General features: G+C 41.3%; 1 protein-coding gene across 2 annotated transcripts; it reads left to right on the forward strand.

Annotated features, from left to right (window-relative positions):
* The first annotated feature begins 3,229 nt into the window (after positions 1–3,229).
* ENPP5 (ectonucleotide pyrophosphatase/phosphodiesterase family member 5) lies at positions 3,230–19,339 on the forward strand. 2 transcript variants are annotated; one of them, XM_080663514.1, is made up of 4 exons: positions 3,230–3,433; positions 7,880–8,743; positions 12,085–12,261; positions 16,582–19,339. In XM_080663514.1, exons 2-4 carry the CDS (start codon positions 7,915–7,917, stop codon positions 17,004–17,006), a joined length of 1,431 nt encoding a protein of 476 aa, XP_080519640.1. In that variant the 5' UTR covers positions 3,230–3,433; positions 7,880–7,914; the 3' UTR covers positions 17,007–19,339. The 2 variants fall into 2 exon arrangements, with proteins under 2 accessions (XP_080519640.1, XP_080519641.1); XM_080663515.1 differs by having other exon boundaries at positions 3,280–3,433; positions 8,171–8,743.
* The last annotated feature ends 354 nt before the right edge of the window (positions 19,340–19,693 follow it).

Consider the following 19,693-nt stretch of genomic DNA (forward strand, 5'->3'; position numbering starts at 1 on the left):
GTTCCATCCCCAATAGGGGGCGTGCAGGAGGCAGCCAATTGATGCTTCTCTCTCATCGAGGTTTCTCTCTCTCTCCTCTCCCTTCCTCTCTCTCTCTTTTAAAATCAATATAAACATATTGAAAAAAATTATTAAGGTCAGTCCAGAACTAGAGTCTCATGGTTCCTAACCTGTGGCTGTTGAATACATGAGACCCACATTTTGCAGAATCCTATATAATAAAAGGTTAATATGTAAATCGACTGAGCAGTGGAACGACTGTTGCTATGACGCACACTGACCACCAGGGGGCAGATGCTCAATGAAGTAGTTGCCTCCTGGTGGTCAGTGTGCTCCCACAGGGGGAGTGCCGCTCAGCCATAAGCCCTGAGTCGGACTCACGGCTGGCGAATGCAGCTGCAGTGGCGGGAGCCTCTCCTGCCTCCACAGCAGTGCTAAGACATCCCCCGAGGGCTCCCAGACTGTGAGAGGGCGCAGGCCGGACTGAGGAACCGCCCCCCCTCCACAGTGCATGATTTTCATGCACCAGGCCTCTAGTGTTCTATAAAGGATTAAGAGACAGACTTTCTTTTACTTAGTTATTTACTGTATGATTGTATTAAATTCTTACAGATTTTTTAAATTGTAAAATCAGCCCTAGCCGGTTTGGCTCAGTGGATAGAGCATCCACCTGCAGACTGAAGGGTCCCAGGTTCGATTCCGGCCAAGGGCACATGCCCGGGTTGTGGGCTCGATCCCCAGTAGGGGGCATGCAGGAGGCAGCCGATCAATGATTCTCTCTCATCATTGATGTTTCTATCTCTCTATCCCTCTCCCTTCCTCTCTGAAATCAATAAAGAAATATATTTTAAAAAATAAAAATAAAAATAAATAAATTGTAAAATCACTTGTTCATTTTCCCTACCATGGGTTATAGACCAGTTTTGAAAACCAAACTTCTGTGGCAGAGCCATTCTTGGCTAGTTCAAAATGAACAGATCATATGTCAGTTTTAGCATAAACTTCTTCCAGCTCCTATGGGAGAATCCAGCCCTCAAATCCCTATTAGACTGCCTTAGGCAGGCAGAGGGAACCCCATCCCTACCCCAAAACCCATGAAAGAAACTGGTTCTTCTCTCACTCCATTATTCAGAAAAATATTACCAGCTCGGTGATGATTATATTAATTCAATAATATAAAATAAAGGAAGAGCTATAGTCAATATCAATTTATGCTACCATGATTTGCTGAGTAGTTATTGCAATTGGACAGAAAATGGGACAACAGGTGGGGCAGGAAGGTGGTACAGAGTAAGCAGGAATCCATGTTTTTACAATCATTTCTTTAGCTATACTTTTTAAGCCAGATTTTTTTTCTCCATTAGGGACATGAGTTATATAACAAGCTTACCAGTTGAACACTAAATATCATTTTATGGAGATCTGGAAAGTGTGTCTGGCACTCACTGAGCCCCTGAGGAGTCATTTTCCGAGTTTGGTACTGTGGTTAACAGCTGCGCCATGCTATTTCACAGGGGTGGCTGGAGAACACAGTCGTGCCCTCCATAAAGGGTTTGCAAAGCAGGGCAGAGTGTCATCTGAACAGAGGCCAACAATGTTCAGCGGCCCGTGTAAAAGGCCTGTTTCCCCTACTTCTGTTCTCTAATCAGCATAAGCTGTTCTTTGAGAGTTTGGGGAGAACATAGAGTTGACCTATTTGGGGGGGGGGGGTGAAGGACTTACAATACTGGACCACCTGTTCCAAGTTCGGGGGATTTCAAAGGACAGGGCTTTGGAGACTTGGAACAATCTGTACAACTTCATCGTCACTGTGTCCAGATAAACACAGAAACCAGCCTCCCTTTCAATCTCCATCCCACGCGTGTTAAACTATAAACTCAAGTAGTCACAAATAAAAGGCCCCCACAGAGTGCCCCAATGCCCTGTGGGATGCTATGACACAACCGGAAGTGAGCTGATGGAGTAGGAACTCTCCCCTCCGTAAGAAATAGAGAGAAAGGGAAAAAACTATGACCAAAATGTTTGTCTCATTTAACTCAGTATCAACAGGAATGTCTATGCATTTTACAGCTCCAGTTTACCAGACAGGGAGCATGAACAACAGACAGAGCAGCCAAAGCCACTGGTTTTGCGCTCTGTTTTATGGGCTAATTAGATGTTGAAATTTAAGTTGTGACATTCTTTAAGGTCTTATTGCCCATTGCAGGGTGGTCAGAATCAGGCCCAGTTGTATAGGTGTACAAATCCTTTCAGGGGAGCTCAAAATCACTGCTACAATCTATGGTAATTATAGTTGGCATCAAATTGGCAAACTGTGCACATGCCCACCGCACTCCCGCCGGCCTAAAAATACCATGGATTACCAACAAACTTGAAAAATTAATTCACTACAGCAAAGGAACAGAAGAAGCAGTGCCAACGAAGACTTCCCGAAAGTGAAATAGGACCTGGCGTTCAGAGCTTTACCAGTCACTTGGAAACAAAGCTAGAAACAGAGTGGGGAGCCCAGGTGTAACTATCAGAGTAGCTGTTGCCCCCACACCCTGTGCAAAGTAGCCGTATCCTGAACCTGGCGTGATTCAATCCGTTCATTCTCAGGTGCCTCGCTCCTGCAGATCCCTGAGACCTCATATTGCAAAAACCTGGACAACAAACATTGGGGCTGGAGAATTGGCTGAAGTAAATCCTAGATTTTAAATTAAACGTATGTGAAGTAAAGCAGCTACCAACACCAAGTAATAAAAAGAATGAAAGAAAATTTAAACGTCCTAACGACATCCTGCCGTGTTCCTCAGAACAAAGCCCCTGGGGTATGGCGTCACCGATCAATTTGTGTTAAGAAAAAAACACCACCCCCCAAAGCAAACAAACAAACAAAAAAACACAAAACCCACTTAAGAGAACAGGTAAGAAAATAAAAGTCGCTTTTAACAAAAATAGTGAGTGTTAGAGCACACAAACCACTGCTTTTCAAACATGCCGGAGGGGTAGCGCATTATAATCTCTGCATCACTGACTACAGAAAAGGCACGCTAGGCAAAGCAGGGGTCCCCTTCCCCGCCCCCGGCCTCCCGGCTGGGCCAGCTCTGGCTTTCAGCTCCATTCGGCTCCTGCCCTCTCCGCCCTCCAAACCCAGGCAGCACCGCCCGCTCCCGCTGATTGACAGGGTCTCCAGCGACTCCCAGGAACCCGTCAACAGGGTGTCTCTACCGGAGCCAATGAAAGCCAAGGGGCGGAGCCGGCGGCGTGGACGCGGTGCTGGTCAGGTGCTCTGCGCTGAGGTTGCGTGCGGGTGAGCGGCTGCGGGCTCAAGGGGTCCCCCAGGCTCCCGCCACCCTCCCCGCTGTTGCCCCGGATCTGAGGAAGGGAGCCCCCTCCAGATCCTGCCTCCTGTTTCCCCAAACCGATGCGGACGGACCGGATCGTTGCGAAGGTAAGAGTCCAGGGAAGTGGGAGGCTTGCCTTCTGGCGACCCTGTGAGCTCTTGGTGGATCCCCAAACGAGTCCCCAGTGCACACACACAGCCCACGTCGGGGCATCCGCAGGCCTCGGGGGGGCGTGCCCTACGCCGCGACCCTTCCCCAGGACGAGGGTGGAACGCCAGCGGAGGCGATGGGGCGACCCTTCTTGATGTCGATTCACCTGCTCCTCCTCCACTGTCCCTCTTCTTCGCGTTTCTTGGCGCCCCTACCCTCCAGATTTCCAAGGCTGTCTGTGGGGCGTGGGGGGGAGGGTTGGAGGAAAAAGGAATCGGAAAGCGGCCCAGAGAAATTTGGACCCAGAGGTAGGGATTCCGCCGCCCTGTGCAGCATTTCATGCATGAAAAAAGAAAAATCTGAGATGTCGTTCATCCCACCCCCATCTCTCTCTTTGCTCTGTGTCATGGAGGTGAGAATGTCGGTTCTGCTTTTCAAACATTCTTATGCTTTAGACAACACTTAGCCTTTGTTTTCCTTTGTCCCGAGAAAGCAGTTCTTTCCTGCTTACCACGGTTACTGAATGAATTTACTTAGAGGAAAATCAGGTGTTTCGCGTAGTTGATTTTTTTTTTTTTAGGTTTAAATTATATTTGGTTTATATTAGCCTTCTTTGTGTTAGGACGGTGATGGAAAAGGGAGAAAGAGAAAGGAACCACCATCCTCATCTACATATCTTAGTAAATATATTTGCAGTTTCTTATTGGAACTGATTTTTAATGTCCCTTCCAGAAGAGGAAACACTATTGCCATTTGAAAAATAGTTTTTAAATTTAATTTTGAATCATTGTCTGGAGACCTATGCCTCAGACAATTTCAGTTTAACTAATTTAGTTCTCTGTATGGTAAAATCATGTTTAAAAAGCAAACAAAATAGAATTATTGCATCTGAAAAGAAAGCAAATATGCCAAGAAGTTTTTATGTACCTGTAGCTCTAATATAGCAAGGCAAGACAGGTTCGTTTTTTGAGGTTTAAACATGTCTTCAGTAATTCAAATTAGGAAGATGTCAAAGCTGAATTCAAGAGATTTCTTGGCACAACGTATGGTTAGATCCAATTTTTGGTGGGCTTACAAAACCTTCATGCAAGAATGGACAGGAAAGGGGAAGAACAAAAAATCCTTGCTTGATTTGCAAGCCCAATGAGAACCAACAAAATTTACATATGTATTATTTATCTACATTGCCTCTTATTAGCTTTCTTGAATAAAAGCTTTTTAGCTGGCGAGGATGTGGAGAAAAGGGAACCCTATTACACTGCTGGTGGGAATGCAGACTGGTGTGGCCATTATGGAAAACAGTATGGAGTTTCCTCAGAAAATTAAATATGGGACTGCTATTTGACCCAGTGATCCCACTTCTAGGAATATGTCCTAAGAAACCCGAAACACCAATCAGAAAGAATGTATGCACCCCGATGTTCATGGCAGCACAATTTACAATAGCTAAGATCTGCAAACAGCCCTAATGCCCATCAGTAGATGAATGGATAAAAAAAAGCTGTGGTACATTTATACCATGGAATACTATGCAGCAGTAAAAAAGAAGAATCTCTTACCCTTTGAGATAGCATGGAGGGACCTGGAGAGTATCATGCTAAGTGAAATAAGTGAGTTAGAGAAAGACAAGTATCACATGATCTCACTCATATGTGGAATCTAAGTAACAAACTGATGAATGGAGTGGATCCAGAGACATGGAAGCATGGAAAAGAGTGCGGAGTCTTAGAGGGAAGAGGGGAAGGGGGGCAGGTGGGAAGTAATCAATCAAGAACGTGTATGCATATATGCATGGCCCTTGGACACAGACAATGGGGTGGTGAGGGTCTGGGGTGGGGGTGGGGCAGGCTGGAAGGGGGAAAAGGAAGCTTTTTAGAAATAATATGCAGTTTAAAAAAACAACAGACCAACAACCTTGGTCCAAAGAGATTATTTAATCTTAATCAGTTATAAGATTAAATGTTAACAAGTTTTGACATTAGGAAGGTCAGCATCTGAATAGACACTTCTCCAATAGACATATGAATAGATGCTCAACATCACTAATCATCAGAGAAATGCAAATTAAAACCACAATGAGATATCATGTCACACCTGTCAGTATGGCTTCATCAATAAATCAAACAAGTGTTGGCAAGTATGTGGAGAAAAGGGAACCCTTGTGCACTGTTGGTGGGGATGCAGATTGGTGCATCCACAGTAGAAAGTAGCATGGAGTTACCTCAAAAAATGAAAAATGGCCCCACCGGTGTGGCTCAGTGGTTGAGTGTCTACCTATGAACCAGGAAGTCATGGTTTGATTCCAGGTCAGGGCAAATGCCTGGGTTTTGAGATTCCTGGTTGGGGGGGTGGGGGGCGCGGGGTGGTATGCAGGAGGCAGCTAATCAATGTTTCTCTCTCATCACAGAGAGAATCATGTTTCTATCTATCTCTCTCCCTCTCCCTTTCTGTCTTAAATCAATAAAAATATAGTTTAAAAAATGAAAAATAGAACTGCCTTATAACCCATCAATTCCCCTTTTGGGAATTTATCCGAAGAAACCTGAAACACTAATATGAAAGAATATATGCACTCCTATGTTCACTGCAGTGTTATATACGATAACCAAGATTTTGAAGCAGTCCAAGTTTCCATCAGTAGATGAGTGGATAAAATAGCTGTAGTACACTTAGGCAATTGAAGGCTATTATGCAATAAAAAGGAAAAAAATTTTACCCTTTGTGATAGCATGGATAGACCTGGAGAACATTATGCTAAGTGAAATAAGCCAGTCAGAGAAAGACAAATACCATATAATTTCACTCATATGTGGAATTTAATGAACAAACTGGACTAACAAGCAAAATAAAGACAGGTCATAGATAAAGAGCATGCAGACAGCTCTGGTTTGTGTGTGTGAGGGGGTGGGGGTGTAAGTGGGGAAGGATTCGGGGTGGTAGTGCAGGGATTGAGAAAAAAAAGAACTCATGCACAGTGTGGTGATTGTGGGGAGGAAAGGGGCAGGTGAAGGTGGAAGAGGGTATAGGGATAAATGGTGATTGGGGGAAAAATAAAATAAATATGGAAATATCTACTAAAAATATGTTTCTGTTTATATTTAGTTTAGAATCTAATTGTTTAAATAAGGCTATGATTTGATTATTAATAAATGAAGACAGATTACATTTCACAAATATATTTGAATATCACAAATTTTATGTCTCTCTTCAAGAAACCAAGTTAATGTATTTTCTTCTCTCTCTAGTAACATCTCTAACCATGATGAACCAAACATAAGGCTTTGGCTTTGTAAAAAGTTTTATATACTTACTGATTTTAGCAGGGAAGAGAGAAAGAAAGAAACATTGATTTATTGTTCTACTTATTTATGCATTCATTGGTTGATTCTTATCTGTACTCTGACCAGGGATCAAACTTGCAACCTTGGCATATTGAGATGACTTGCTAACCAACTGAACTACCCTGCCAGGGCAGGCTTTGGCTTTGAAAAAAAAAAATATATATATACACACACACACACACTCTCTCTCTCTCTCTCTCTCTCTCTCTCTCTCTCTCTCTCTCTCTCTCTCTCTCTGAGTGGAGTGGCCAGATCATTATGATCTCTGAACGCATAATAATCGGGCCACTCAGTGTATATCCTATATAATAAAAGGCTAATATGCAAATTATCCCCTTGACCAGGAGTTCGACCAGCAGGCAGGCTGGCCAACCGCCCATGTCCCCTTCCCCTGGCCAGGCTGGCCGGATCCCACCCATGCACAAATTCATGCACTGGGCCTCTAAAATATATATATATATATATATATATATATATATATATATATATATACACACACACACACACACACACACACACATATATATATATACATATATATATACATACACACACACAAACACTCACACACACACATACACTGAGTGGCCAGATTATTATGCATTCAGAGATCTTAATAATCTGGCCACTCAGTGTATATTCTAAAGCATTATTATTGGGTTTGCCAACAGTACTTTCTTGTTTCTAGGTTCCTATAGTAGGTCTAATAATGATAAATATGTTCATAGGTATTTGACTGTGAGAAGTTTGAGTCAACCTGAAAATGTTTCTGAAAAGTTGTATGTAAAGTATATCATATTTTTAAGTGATGTTTGGGAACCTATTTAAATAATTTCTTTGAGGAATGTTTTGATTCTTGATAAATTCTTGGAAAGTAAAACAGTTTCTAATGCAGCTAAACTTCTTAACTTTATTACTCAGGTCTCTTGTTTAAGATGGAGTTCTGTAACGTAATCCTTGCAGGCTGTGATTTATAACTGGGATTACTCAGCACCATCACTCTCAGTTTTAAGTAAAAAATATAAAACTAAATTAGCTTCTATATGTTTTTTTCTTATACAGATTATCTTATGCTGAACTGATCAAGTACTTTGAAAATGACTTCAAAACTCCTCTGCACAGCCTTCATACTTGCTGCATTAACACTTTCAATTACATTTTCTCTCCAACCAGATCAGCAAAAGGTCCTACTAGTTTCATTTGATGGATTCCGTTGGGATTACTTATATAGAGTTCCGACGCCTCATTTTCATTATGTTATGAAATATGGTGTTCATGTGAAGCAAGTTACTAATATTTTTATTACAAAGACCTACCCTAACCATTATACCTTGGTAACTGGCCTCTTTGCAGAGAATCATGGGATTGTTGCAAATGACATGTTTGATCCTATTCTGAACAAATCTTTCTCCTTGGATAACATGAATATTTATGATTCTGAGTTTTGGGAAGAAGCAACACCAATATGGATCACAAATCAGAGGGCTGGACATACCAGTGGTGCAGCCATGTGGCCCGGCACAGATGTGAAAATCCATGAGAGCTTTCCTACTCACTACATGCTTTACAATGAGTCCGTTTCATTTGAAGAAAGGGTTGCCAAAATTATTGAATGGTTTACATCAAAAGAGCCCATCAATCTTGGTCTTCTCTATTGGGAAGACCCTGACGACATGGGCCACCATTTGGGACCTGACAGTCCACTCATGGGGCCTGTCATTTCAGATATTGACAACAAGTTAGGATACCTTATACAAATGCTGAAAAAGGCAAACTTGTGGAACACTCTGAACCTAATTATCACAAGTGATCACGGAATGACCCAGTGTTCTGAGGAGAAGGTGATAGAACTCAACCAGTATCTGGATAAAGACCTCTACCTGCTGATTGACCAGTCTCCAGTAGCAGCCATCCTGCCCAAAGAAGGTGAGTCTGACTGTTGATCTGAGACCCAGTCTGCATAAACCCAGGGCCATTGAGTGGGGAATTTTTGCTTCTGTGCCTTTAAAGTATGCTTGCCTGTGCCATGGTAATATTCTGGAATTCACTCCTTAGATTCTGAAAAAAAAACCAAAATCCCTTTTTTGTTGTCGTTGTCGTTGTTACTGAACTGAATTTGCCCCACAAAGCACAATTTATTTGCCCCCAAATAAGGAGCCCACGGGAAATAATTTCCAAAGCCATGGCTCCCCAAACTGGGGAGCCTCTGCTTTTATCCTGTCACTTCAGTGCATATTCATGATGGAAATTTTTGTCATAGTCTGTAAGGGTTGGTGTAGGGTAGGTGTGGGCGCAGTAGTAGGTCATGCCTATTCATGCACCCCATGTTCAGAAAATGGTATCCAGGGCCCTCTCAGAAGTGGGAATTTCACTGTTAAAATGAGCTCTTAGTTGCCTTAAGTTCATAATAGATGCCTTAACCTGTTTGAGCTGGTTCTTTCCTGGTGTCCTTCAGCGGTGTCTGCAGATGCTTACCTGGAGGCCTAGCTACTTCCTGGAAAATATGCTAACAGAATCTTTTAAATTTTTATTGAATTTATTGGGGTGACATTGGTTAATGAAATTATATAGGTTTCAGGTGTACAGGTCTATAATACATCATCTGTATATTGCATGGTCACCACCCAAGTCAAGTCTCCTTCCATCACCATTTATCTCCCCTTTACCCTCTTCTATTGTTCCCCTCACCCCCATTCCCTCTGGTAATCACCATACGGTTTTCTGTATTTATGAGTTGTTTTTCAATTTGCTTCGCCCTTCTCACCCAGCCCCCCAGACACCCTCCCCTCCGACAGCTGTAGGTTGCTAACAGAATATTTTATCTCCCTAAACCCGTGGTCAGCAAACTGTGGCTCGCAAACCACATGTGGCTCTTTGGTCCCTTGAGTGTGGCTTTTCCACAAAATACCATGGCCTAGGCGAGTCTATTTTGAAGAAGTGGCATTAGCAGAAGTTTAAGTTTAAAAAATTTGGCTCTCAAAAGAAATTTCAATCGTTGGACTGTTGATATTTGGCTCTGTTGACTAATGAGTTTGCCGACCACTGCCCTAAACCAACTTGCTGGTATCCCTTAAAGTCTAATTTTTCACTATTTCCTAGAATATTGCAATTGATGCTGTCTTTAACCATTTTGGAATCATTTAATATGATGAAAGTTTCAACCCCCTTCTCAGAGAAGTTGCAATGGGAAGATAGAAAAGGACTGATTTCATAGAAGCCCTAAAAGCCTCCCTCTCCCTCTCTGCCCCACCCCTCTCTCTCTCTCTCTCTCTATCTATCTATATATATATAGATACACACACACACACATATATATATATGTGTGTGTGTGTGTATCTCCTATATAATAAAGAGGTAATATGCAAATTGACCATCACTCCAACACACAAGATGGCTGCCACAAGATGGCCAGCAGGGGAGGGCAGTTGGGAGGGACCAGGCCTGCAAGGAAGGGCAGTTGGGAGCAACCAGGCTTGCAGAGGAGGGCAGTTGGGGGTGATGAGGCCTGCAGGGGAGGGCAGTTAGGGGTGACTGGGCTGGCAGAGGAGGGCAGTTGGGGGCAACCAGTTCTCCAGGGGAGGACAGTTGGGGGGACCAGGCCTGCAGGGGAGGGCAGTTGTGGGGGACCAGGCCTGCAGGGGAGGGCAGTTGGGGGCAACCAGACCAGCAGGGAAGGGCAGTTAGGGGTGACCAGGCCAGCAGGGGAGGGCAGTTAGGGACAACCAGGCCAGCAGGGGAGGGCAGTTAGGGGCAACGAGGTCTGTAGGGGAGGGCAGTTGGGAGCGACCAGGCCTGCAGGAAGGGCAGTTGGGTGTGACCAGGCTTGCAGGGGAGGGCAGTTGGGGGGAACCAGGCCTGCAGGGGAGGGTAGTTGGGGGTGACCAGGCCAACAGGGGAGGGCAGTTGGGGGCAATCGGGCTGGCAGGGGAGCAGTTAGGCATCAATCAGGCTGGCAGGAGAGTGGTTAGGGGGTGATCAGGCTGGCTGGCAGAAGCAGTTAGGGGCAATCAGGCAGGCAGGCAGTCGAGCGGTTGGGAGCTAGCAGTCTTGGATTGTGAGAGGGATCCCAGATTGGAGAGGGTGCAAGCTGGGCTCTGGAACAACACCCCGCCCCCCTGCTCCCGGTGCACAAATTTTGTGCACCGGGCTTCGTGTGTGTGTGTGTGTGTGTGTGTGTGTGTGTGTGTGTGTGTGTGTGTATCTCCTTAGGACCTGCTTAATAAGGAAGCAGTGGAATGTAAGAAGGAGGAAGCTTTGGTCAACCCAAGATTTCATTTTCTTAACTATAAGTAAGGCAAGCAATAACAAGAATTTCAAAATTTAGAAATCTCTCCTCCAAGCCTCATGTCAGTCTGTCACCAAGTATTACGTCCCCAGATCACAATGTAAGACAGAGCAAGACTCGGACCAACTCCTCTGGCTTCTTCCTTATCAGGTCCTAGGGTTGTCTAGGTCTCAAATGAGAGAACAGATTTGGAAAAGCAGTATACCTCCCAAATGAGAGTCTGTCCTTCACGGGGGAATTCAGAGGATCATAGGAAATGGTGAATGTTAAAATAGGCATACGTGCCTGCACACAAACTTTTCAACAAATTCAGTATGGAATAGCAAGTTTGTTTTTGTTTCAGAAAATCACATCAATCCTTCAGTTTTCCTTATAAAATCGGTATGGTGTCGCCTTGCCGGGTGTGGAAGGCAGAGAGGAACCCCTACCAAATGGATTTGAATAACAAACAAGTGCAGACAGTGCCCAAGTTTATTGCATGTGAAGTACTTTTGCAAGACCTCCAGGGTTTTGAAGAACTTGTCTACTTTGCAGTCTGCTTCCCACCTTCACCTTGTCCTGTCCCAGTCCTCACCCTCCATTCCCCTCCATTTTCTTATTCTAGATAAGAAAATATGCACTCATAACTAGCAGAATGCAGCCCTTTGTTTTAGTTTGGGTGTTGCAGTATTACATGCATTGTGTGTATGTTTAAGTTATTAAGAAATCTCAAATTAGAGATTTCAGGTTCTACATAATCTCTTAATTGTATAAGGATAATTTACTTAGAGCAGAAGATTATTTATTAGTCCCTGCTCCCTCCACCCCCCTTTTCTACTCAAGATTCCTTAAAAGGGATGAGAATTCTAAAGTGTCTAGCTAGCTAGCTGGCTTGTGACCTCAGTAGGGTGTGTGCATTGAATGACCTCTATTGCCATGATAGTTTATTCGATTGTAGCAGTGAGTCTTTTGTTCTGAGTGTCTCTCCTCCCTTCTCTTAAAGGTAAATTTGATGAAGTCTATGAGGCACTAGCTCATGCGCATCCTAATCTGACTGTTTACAAAAAAGAAGAGATTCCAGAAAGATGGCATTACAAATACAACAACCGGGTTCAACCAATTATAGCAGTGGCTGACGAAGGGTGGTACATTTTACAGAATAAGTCAGATGGCCTTATGTGTGAGTATGCTACAGTTATTTCTTCCCATTCTGCATCGCTGTGTGCTAATGTGGACGCGATGGATAATACAGCACTTTATTTGCTGGTTGAATAACTAGCTGGTCTTATATATTAATAGCAAAGTAAAGACTCAGACCAACTCTTGGGGCTTTAAAAAGAGGTAACCTCCTAAAAAATGAATCATTTACTTCTCTTGAAGCCAGACCAAAAATATGCACAGTGACCTATACTGCTAATTATAAACATGATGTTCCTGAGAAAAATGTAACTGAAATGTAATTGAATTATTTTCTCTGTTTTATATACTGGTTTGATTAGAATTTTTTAATTAATTTTAGAGAGAAAGAGAAAGGGAGAGAGAGAGAGAGAGAGAGAGAGAGAGAGAGAGAGAGAGGAAGAGAGAGGAAGAGAGAGAGAGAGAAATTTGTTGTTCCACTTATTTATGCATTTGTGGGTTGATTCTTGTATGTGTCCTGACCTGGAATTGTACTTGCAGCCTTGGCATATTGGGGTTATGCTCTAACCATCTTAGCTACCGGGCCAAGGCCTCCTGATTTCATTAGAATTTAAACTCTTTTTTTATTTGCAATTATCAGCTTTCTAGTATTTTCTTCCCTTCTTTCTGGTTCTACCAAATGTAGGCCAACTTTGCTTTATACCTTGGAAACATTTCTAAAAAGAAGTTAATGTGTCATGTAAAATAATATATCAAGATGTGTTTTCCTAATACCTCGTGATATAATTTTGGAGCTATTGCCTCTGTATAAATTCAGAATATAATGGAAGTTCCATTTAAAATTCAAACATGCAAAATAAGGCACTTTCTGCCATCCTTAATGTGTAATTTTCTCTTCTTACATTGCTTTAACAAGCTAGCCAAATGGAAAAGTCATCTGCAGAATTTTACTCATCTCCATTGTGTCTGTCATTTGCAATTTGCTCTCAAGCTCCCCTGCTCTTTTCTTTGTCTGTTTTGTATCACCAGTCACTGACCTCTAAAGACTAAATTAAATTCCCCAGTTCCCTTTGCTAACTGGTTACTGGTTAGGTTTGACCAATAGAACACCCTGACAGGAGTTTGTAAGCCAGGGTATTTGTTCTCTACTCTGCCTCAGGCTGTGTCTCTAACAATGGGTTCATTTCCTCTGTGATCCCAGCTCTCAACTATCTCACTGACCTCAACTCTGGTTAAGTAGCCCTGGCTTTTGGGCTCTGGTAAAACCAACCACCTCTTCCTCTGTCCCTCCAGCCCTGGGCCCTGTAGGAGGTTCCACTGTCTAACACTGGATAACCTCACCATCACATGTTTGCTTCTTAGCTCTTCAACACTTTTATAACTAGTCCCCATATTAAACTTCCTCTGTTGGACTACCTGGCATGGGCTTCCTGGTGGATCTCTATATTAACATGCACTCCTGATCAGTTATCAGTTCATTGGGATTTGTTTCTACTCCGTTACTTGAATGTTGAAGGATCCACATTGTGTCAGACTATCTAGAAATGCTGTTTGGGTTATTGGTCCTTGCTATATATAGCAGATGTGCAAAAATGACCCTTTAGGTAGAACTAGGTTCCTGTCATCTTTATTGATGAAAAGAAAAGCAGTTGCCTGTCAATGGCACTTGTATACATAATTCATAGTGACAGATTCTATGTCATTCTGTAATATGTACATATACATGGTTCCTTGTTCTTAAAACTGGTTTTACATACAAATAATGATCTGTAAACCAATATTTAATGACATGAGAGGGACCATTTTAAGAAGGCCTTTAAAAATAATTTATTTGGCCTTTATATGTTCAGATATTCTATAGTGTGCAGTTAGCGCTTATGTTAGAAGGGTTGCTCAAAACTTTGCAGTTAACATGAATTTAAGGGACTCTCTGGAAATTTGGTTTGGTGAAGTTCAATTACACAATAGATTGGTCACCCCTATTTTTGACAGGAAACCTTAATAATGTTCCTATTTATTTTAAATTGTGTCCATTTACTCAACAAAATAATTAAATATTGACCACTACAGTTCTTCTCAGCCGGAGTTCTACAAGAAATTAAGCCCTTATGTTCAAAAGCAGAGGTTCTCAAAGTGCATTCCCTGGACCAGCAGCATCCAGATTGCCTGCGAATTTGTTAGAAATGCAGATTCTTGGACCCAACCCAGACCTACTGAATTAGAAACTGTAAGGGCATAGCCCAGCAATCTGTGTTTTTGCACTCCCCCCCCCCCCCCCCCCCGCCCCCGGGAGTCTCAGTTTACATTGAAGTTGGAGAACCACTGCCCTTAGGCATCTATTATTAAATATTACCTACTGGGCCAAGCATTTATGGTAGGGGCTGCCACACAAAACAAAGTCCCTATTCATGGGAAAGATTTTGTAAGTCATAATGATTTCATTTCAAATCCGATTTTCTAATAAGTGGGATATGAGAAAATTACCTTTGTCTTCATGACTGGGAGTCTAGATCCCAACTTCTTACAGAAATGAACAGAACAATCATCCAATCAATTGCAAATTCTATAATGGCATACTTCCCAATGTTGATGCTACCAATTCAGTAGAATAGCATAATTTACCCTGTCAAATAATTACAGATGATTACATAAAGCCAGAATTATTTTTACTTGAGTGAACACAAAAGAACTATGGCATTTAGAAAGACTTCTTTTGGTAGATTTGGAATTGCTTTAAGGCAGTGGTCGGCAAACTGCGGCTCGCGAGCCACATGCTGCTCTTTGGCCCCTTGAGTGTGACTCTTACACAAAATACCACGGTCTGGGCGAGTCTATTTTGAAGAAGTGGCATTAGAAGTTTAAGTTTAAAAAATTTGGCTCTCAAAAGAAATTTCAATTGTTGTACTGTTGATATTTGGCTCTGTTGACTAATGAGTTTGCCGACCACTGCTCTAAGGAGATGACCAAGGATCAGTTTGTGACTTTCAGAAAAATTGATTTAAGATTTTTTTAAAAAATGTTGTGTTCCTATTTACATATTTCCTGGTAGCAATATAGGTACTAGAGACTGATTTGCTAGTCATTGTCCTCACCACCTTTAAAATAAAGCCGGTCAGTTTTCTTAGGTTGCCATCTTATCAACAGTAGCTCCTTCTCCGTTGCACCCTGATACCATGCTAATAAGCACAAGTGCTTTAAATGCAGATTTTAGCCCTGGCCGGTGTGGCTCAGTGATTAGAGTGTCAACCCACGCACCAAAGGGTCATGGTTTCTGTTCCTGATCAAGGGCATGTACCTGGCTTGCAGGTTCAATCCCCAGACCCAGCTGGGGCACATATGGGAGGCAACCAGTTGATGTGTCTCTCTCACATCGATATGTCTCTCTCTCTCTTCCCTCTCCCTCCCTTCCACTCTCAAAAAAAAAAAAATCAATGGGAAAAATATCCTCAAGTGAGGATTAATAAAATGCAGCTTTTATTATAGGCAATATAGTCAACAATATTGTAATAACTATCTATGGTGCCAGGTGGGCACTGGAATTAGTGGAGGGAACACTTTGTAACCTAAATGAAAGCCTAGCCACTATGCTGCACACCTGAAACTGATACAAAAAAGGTGTTGAATGCAAACTATAATTCAAAATAAAATAAAAAATCGCAATGCCATTCACAAAAATAAAGTAAATCATAAATGAAGTGCAGCTTTTATTATGCAGGAGTTTTCATCCTTGAGGTTTGTATCACTTGGTAAGTCAGAAGACTCAAGATTTTGCTTTACTTGTATCCATACTTAGGCACACAATACTAAGTTAGATCCTGATCTGAACCTCGAAAGTCAAAATTTTACCCTCGGGTCCTGACTAGTTTTTCCGTAGTGGATTGGAAGTGTAACTAGAGGTTTGATTTGGGGGGGGGTGTCTTTTTCTCTATCTCTTGCTTTTCTTGTTTTGTTAGTAATTGTGAATTTATTGTCTTCATGTCTAAGAGTACCTTTATCTTTTACCTTTACAGCAATCATTAGAACATAGTAGGTACCTAACAAGTAGTTTACCTGCCACCAAAAAATAAAGAAAAATCAGTTTCACTTCCTCTTGACTTGGCTCAGTTTTGCTCTTTCCCCTTCATCCTCTGCTGCTCAAGGTCATCTGCTGCTGCTCAAGGTCATACTGGCCTGAGAAAGCTACCTTTTCATTTCCCAAAGTGAACTGTGATGTGGACAACAGCAAAAATTGTTTGTAAAAGACTTTTAAAAGTCAAATTGGATAAAGTTTGCATTTACTTGTTCAGACTTAGACAGTACCACAATTATTTCCATTTGAATGCCTGCTGGTTGGCTAACATTTTCATGCATTTTATCTTTACAGTAGGCAACCACGGTTATGACAATGCACTAGCAGAAATGCATCCAATATTTTTAGCCCACGGTCCTGCCTTCAGAAAGAATTTCACAAAAGAAGCTATGAACTCCACAGATCTGTACCCACTGCTCTGCCACCTCCTCAGTATCCCCGCCATGCCACACAACGGGTCACTCAGGAGCGTCCAGGATCTGCTCAGTTCAACAGCTCCGAGGACAATGACTCACACACAGAGCCCTCCACCCCACCGTGGTAGTGGCAAGCCAGGAGAACACGAGCAAGAGTCAAACGCTTATTTCATAGGGGTCTCTCTCGGTAGCGTTATAGTTATTGTATTTTTTATAATTTTCTTTAAACATTTAATTCGTAGTCAAATACCTGCCTTACCAGATATGCAGGCTGAAATAGCTCAACCATTATTGCAAGCCTGATGCTACTTAGAAGTGGAGATTGAGCAAATATGTCAGTGTTTAAAGGTTTCAAATTCTAGGAAACCACCTTGAGACGTTTGCACAGACCCGAAAGCAGTTACATACATATTCAGGCACAGACTTTCTCTCTCTCACACACACACACACACACACACACACACACACACAGATGGACCAAAATACACATACCTGCAAAGGATTCCAAATGTGGAAGTATGTTCCCATCATCCTGTTTGGCGTAGGCAGAGAGAAGATCCTGCTTTATTTGGACTTGGCACATATAATGTATATATTTAACAACTTTGCACTATTTAAAGTACCTTATATGTTGCACTTTAAGTTTCAGTCCTAATGGGTACTTTTATGTGAAATGCACTTTCTTGACAATTATGTCTTATAACTTGGTTGCAAAAGACAACTTTTTACCCCATGTCACAGAATACTTGTCATTCAAACTGAATGAAGTTTCAGATCATTCCCCAATAATGTGGAAATGTACTTAAATTTAGTTTGCTGGAGAGCAAGAAGAAATTGAAAACTGTTGAAAATTAAATGGGACCACCTTTGTGTATTGAATTTTGGAGAGACTGTTTTCCTAACAGCAGGATGTATCTGGGCATTCATTGTCCTATATCTTTACAAAGGACTTGGGTTTTCATTTTATTTCCCCCCCAAAAAAATTCAGTTACTGGCAGATTCAGACTGAACATATTATTTGTCATAGAATTCATTGTTGCTGCTTCCTGATTGGTCATTTTACTCTGATGTTTTATAACACTGTGAATATCCATTCCTTTCCTTTTGGTCTGGCACTGGCCCAAGTATTAGAGATGGACAGCAGCTCAGCAATGTTTTCTCTTGTTCTATAATTATTTGCTTGTTTGAAAACTAAATCATTAATTACATTAAAATCAAATTAGATAAAACAATGTTTGTTTTATTCCTGGTAACCCATAGTAACAGAGCACAAGCATCTTTTAGATGTGAATATTTGAAGATGCAGAATTAGCCTAAACCCTGTTAGGTAAAATGTATGGGCCCTAGAAAATATTGTGATTTCATGTGTAAATATACACCAACTGGCTAAATAGGAAAAATGGGAAATGTATTTCAGAAAGAAAGGATAAATTAGATGTAGAGAACAAAAGTGGCAGAGTTAAAAATACAATTGAATTTAAGTGCTTCCTAAAATGAGGTGGGAGAATTATTTCTTAATGCCAATAGAAAATGTTAGCACCTAATTCTCATTTCATTATAGAACCTCTTAATAGGATAGAATGGAATCACTGGAAATGTACCATAGATTTAAAAACTAAGAAGTTAAATGGTAGGTAACAAACTCAAGAAGTCTAAACTCCAGATTAAAGATCTTAGAAATGAGACAGGTCACGATGGCTCGCTTTGCATTGTAGCTATGAACTTACCTGCATTACTAAGATACCAGTATAACAACTGAAAGAAATTGGTCTGTTTAAAAGCATTACTCCTTAAGTGCTATCTGTACATTGAATCGGTACCATAAAAATTCACTTTAGAAAGTGCTATTAACCTTAGTAGTAAGAAGAAAGTAAATTCTGTAACTTTGATGAAATTATTAAAATTCTGATAGAAGATTTGATTATTGTTTCTTTTATTTATAATACTTATTGTCCTGTAAAATATCAGCAGTTTACTTGAAGGAAAATAAAATTTTAGTTTGCTGTGAAAAATATAGTCATCATCATCCTTTGATAGCTTTTTTGTTTTTGGTTTTACCTGCATGTCTTCATGGCCATACTTTATATGCAGTTAACAAAAATTAGTAGAAATGAAATTTAGACTAGTTAACTAATTGTAAATAAGATTCTTTAACAGGTCAGAGGGATGAAGTGCCTTCACCCCACCATTTTTGCTCAACATCCTCCATCAGCTGTTTTTTTAAAAATATATTTCTATTGATTTCAGAGAGGAAGGGAGATGGAGAGAGAAATAGAAACATCAGTGATAGAGAGAATCATTGATTGGATGCCTCCTGCACGCCCCCTAATGGGGATCGAGCCCACAACCCTGGCATGTGCCCTTGACTGGAATCAAACAGTGACCTTCTGGTTCATAGGTCAACGCTCAACCATTGAGCCACACCGACTGGGCACCAACTCTTCTTTTTGTTATACCATTTGAGATACTTCATCTTCTAAGCCTTAGCCCTTTTAATTTTTTTACTCACTGAAAGTTTTTATTTGTCTGAGGTTCGTGCTCTGTTTCTTTGTAATATGTATTGCTATTTAACTTTTTATTGAAGTAAAAATCAAAATGTATAAGTAAATAATAAATGTTGTCAATTATTAGTAAGTGAACAAATTCATGTAACTTCATTATAGAAAAGAAATAGAAGTTGGAAAATGACTAGCACTCCAGAGAGACCGTCTTAGGACCCAATCTACCTTCTAACTCTGCCTGAGGTAACACTATTCTGAGTCGGAACACAATAGAATACTTTCCCCTATTTTTAAATTTTACCTAAGTGGAATCATACAATATATATTCATTTTTTGTTTGGCTTTTTTCCACTCAAGATTTTACGAGAATCATCCATGTTTTGTGTGTAGCAGTAGTTTATTTTCATTGCTTCATGAAATTACATGAATATACAACACAATTTATGTATTGTTTTTGGATATTTGGACCATTTCCAATTTGATATTACT

The sequence above is a fragment of the Plecotus auritus genome (assembly GCF_963455305.1).
Source record: "Plecotus auritus genome assembly, chromosome: 4".
Lineage (NCBI taxonomy): Eukaryota > Metazoa > Chordata > Mammalia > Chiroptera > Vespertilionidae > Plecotus > Plecotus auritus.

Coding starts and splice junctions, on each gene's coding strand:
- ENPP5 (XM_080663514.1), top strand. CDS start 7,915: ATGACTTCAAAACTCCTCTGCACAGCCTTCATACTTGCTGCATTAACA. Junction 8,744..12,084: donor AGCCATCCTGCCCAAAGAAG/GTGAGTCTGACT, acceptor CTTCTCTTAAAG/GTAAATTTGATGAAGTCTAT. Junction 12,262..16,581: donor TAAGTCAGATGGCCTTATGT/GTGAGTATGCTA, acceptor TTATCTTTACAG/TAGGCAACCACGGTTATGAC.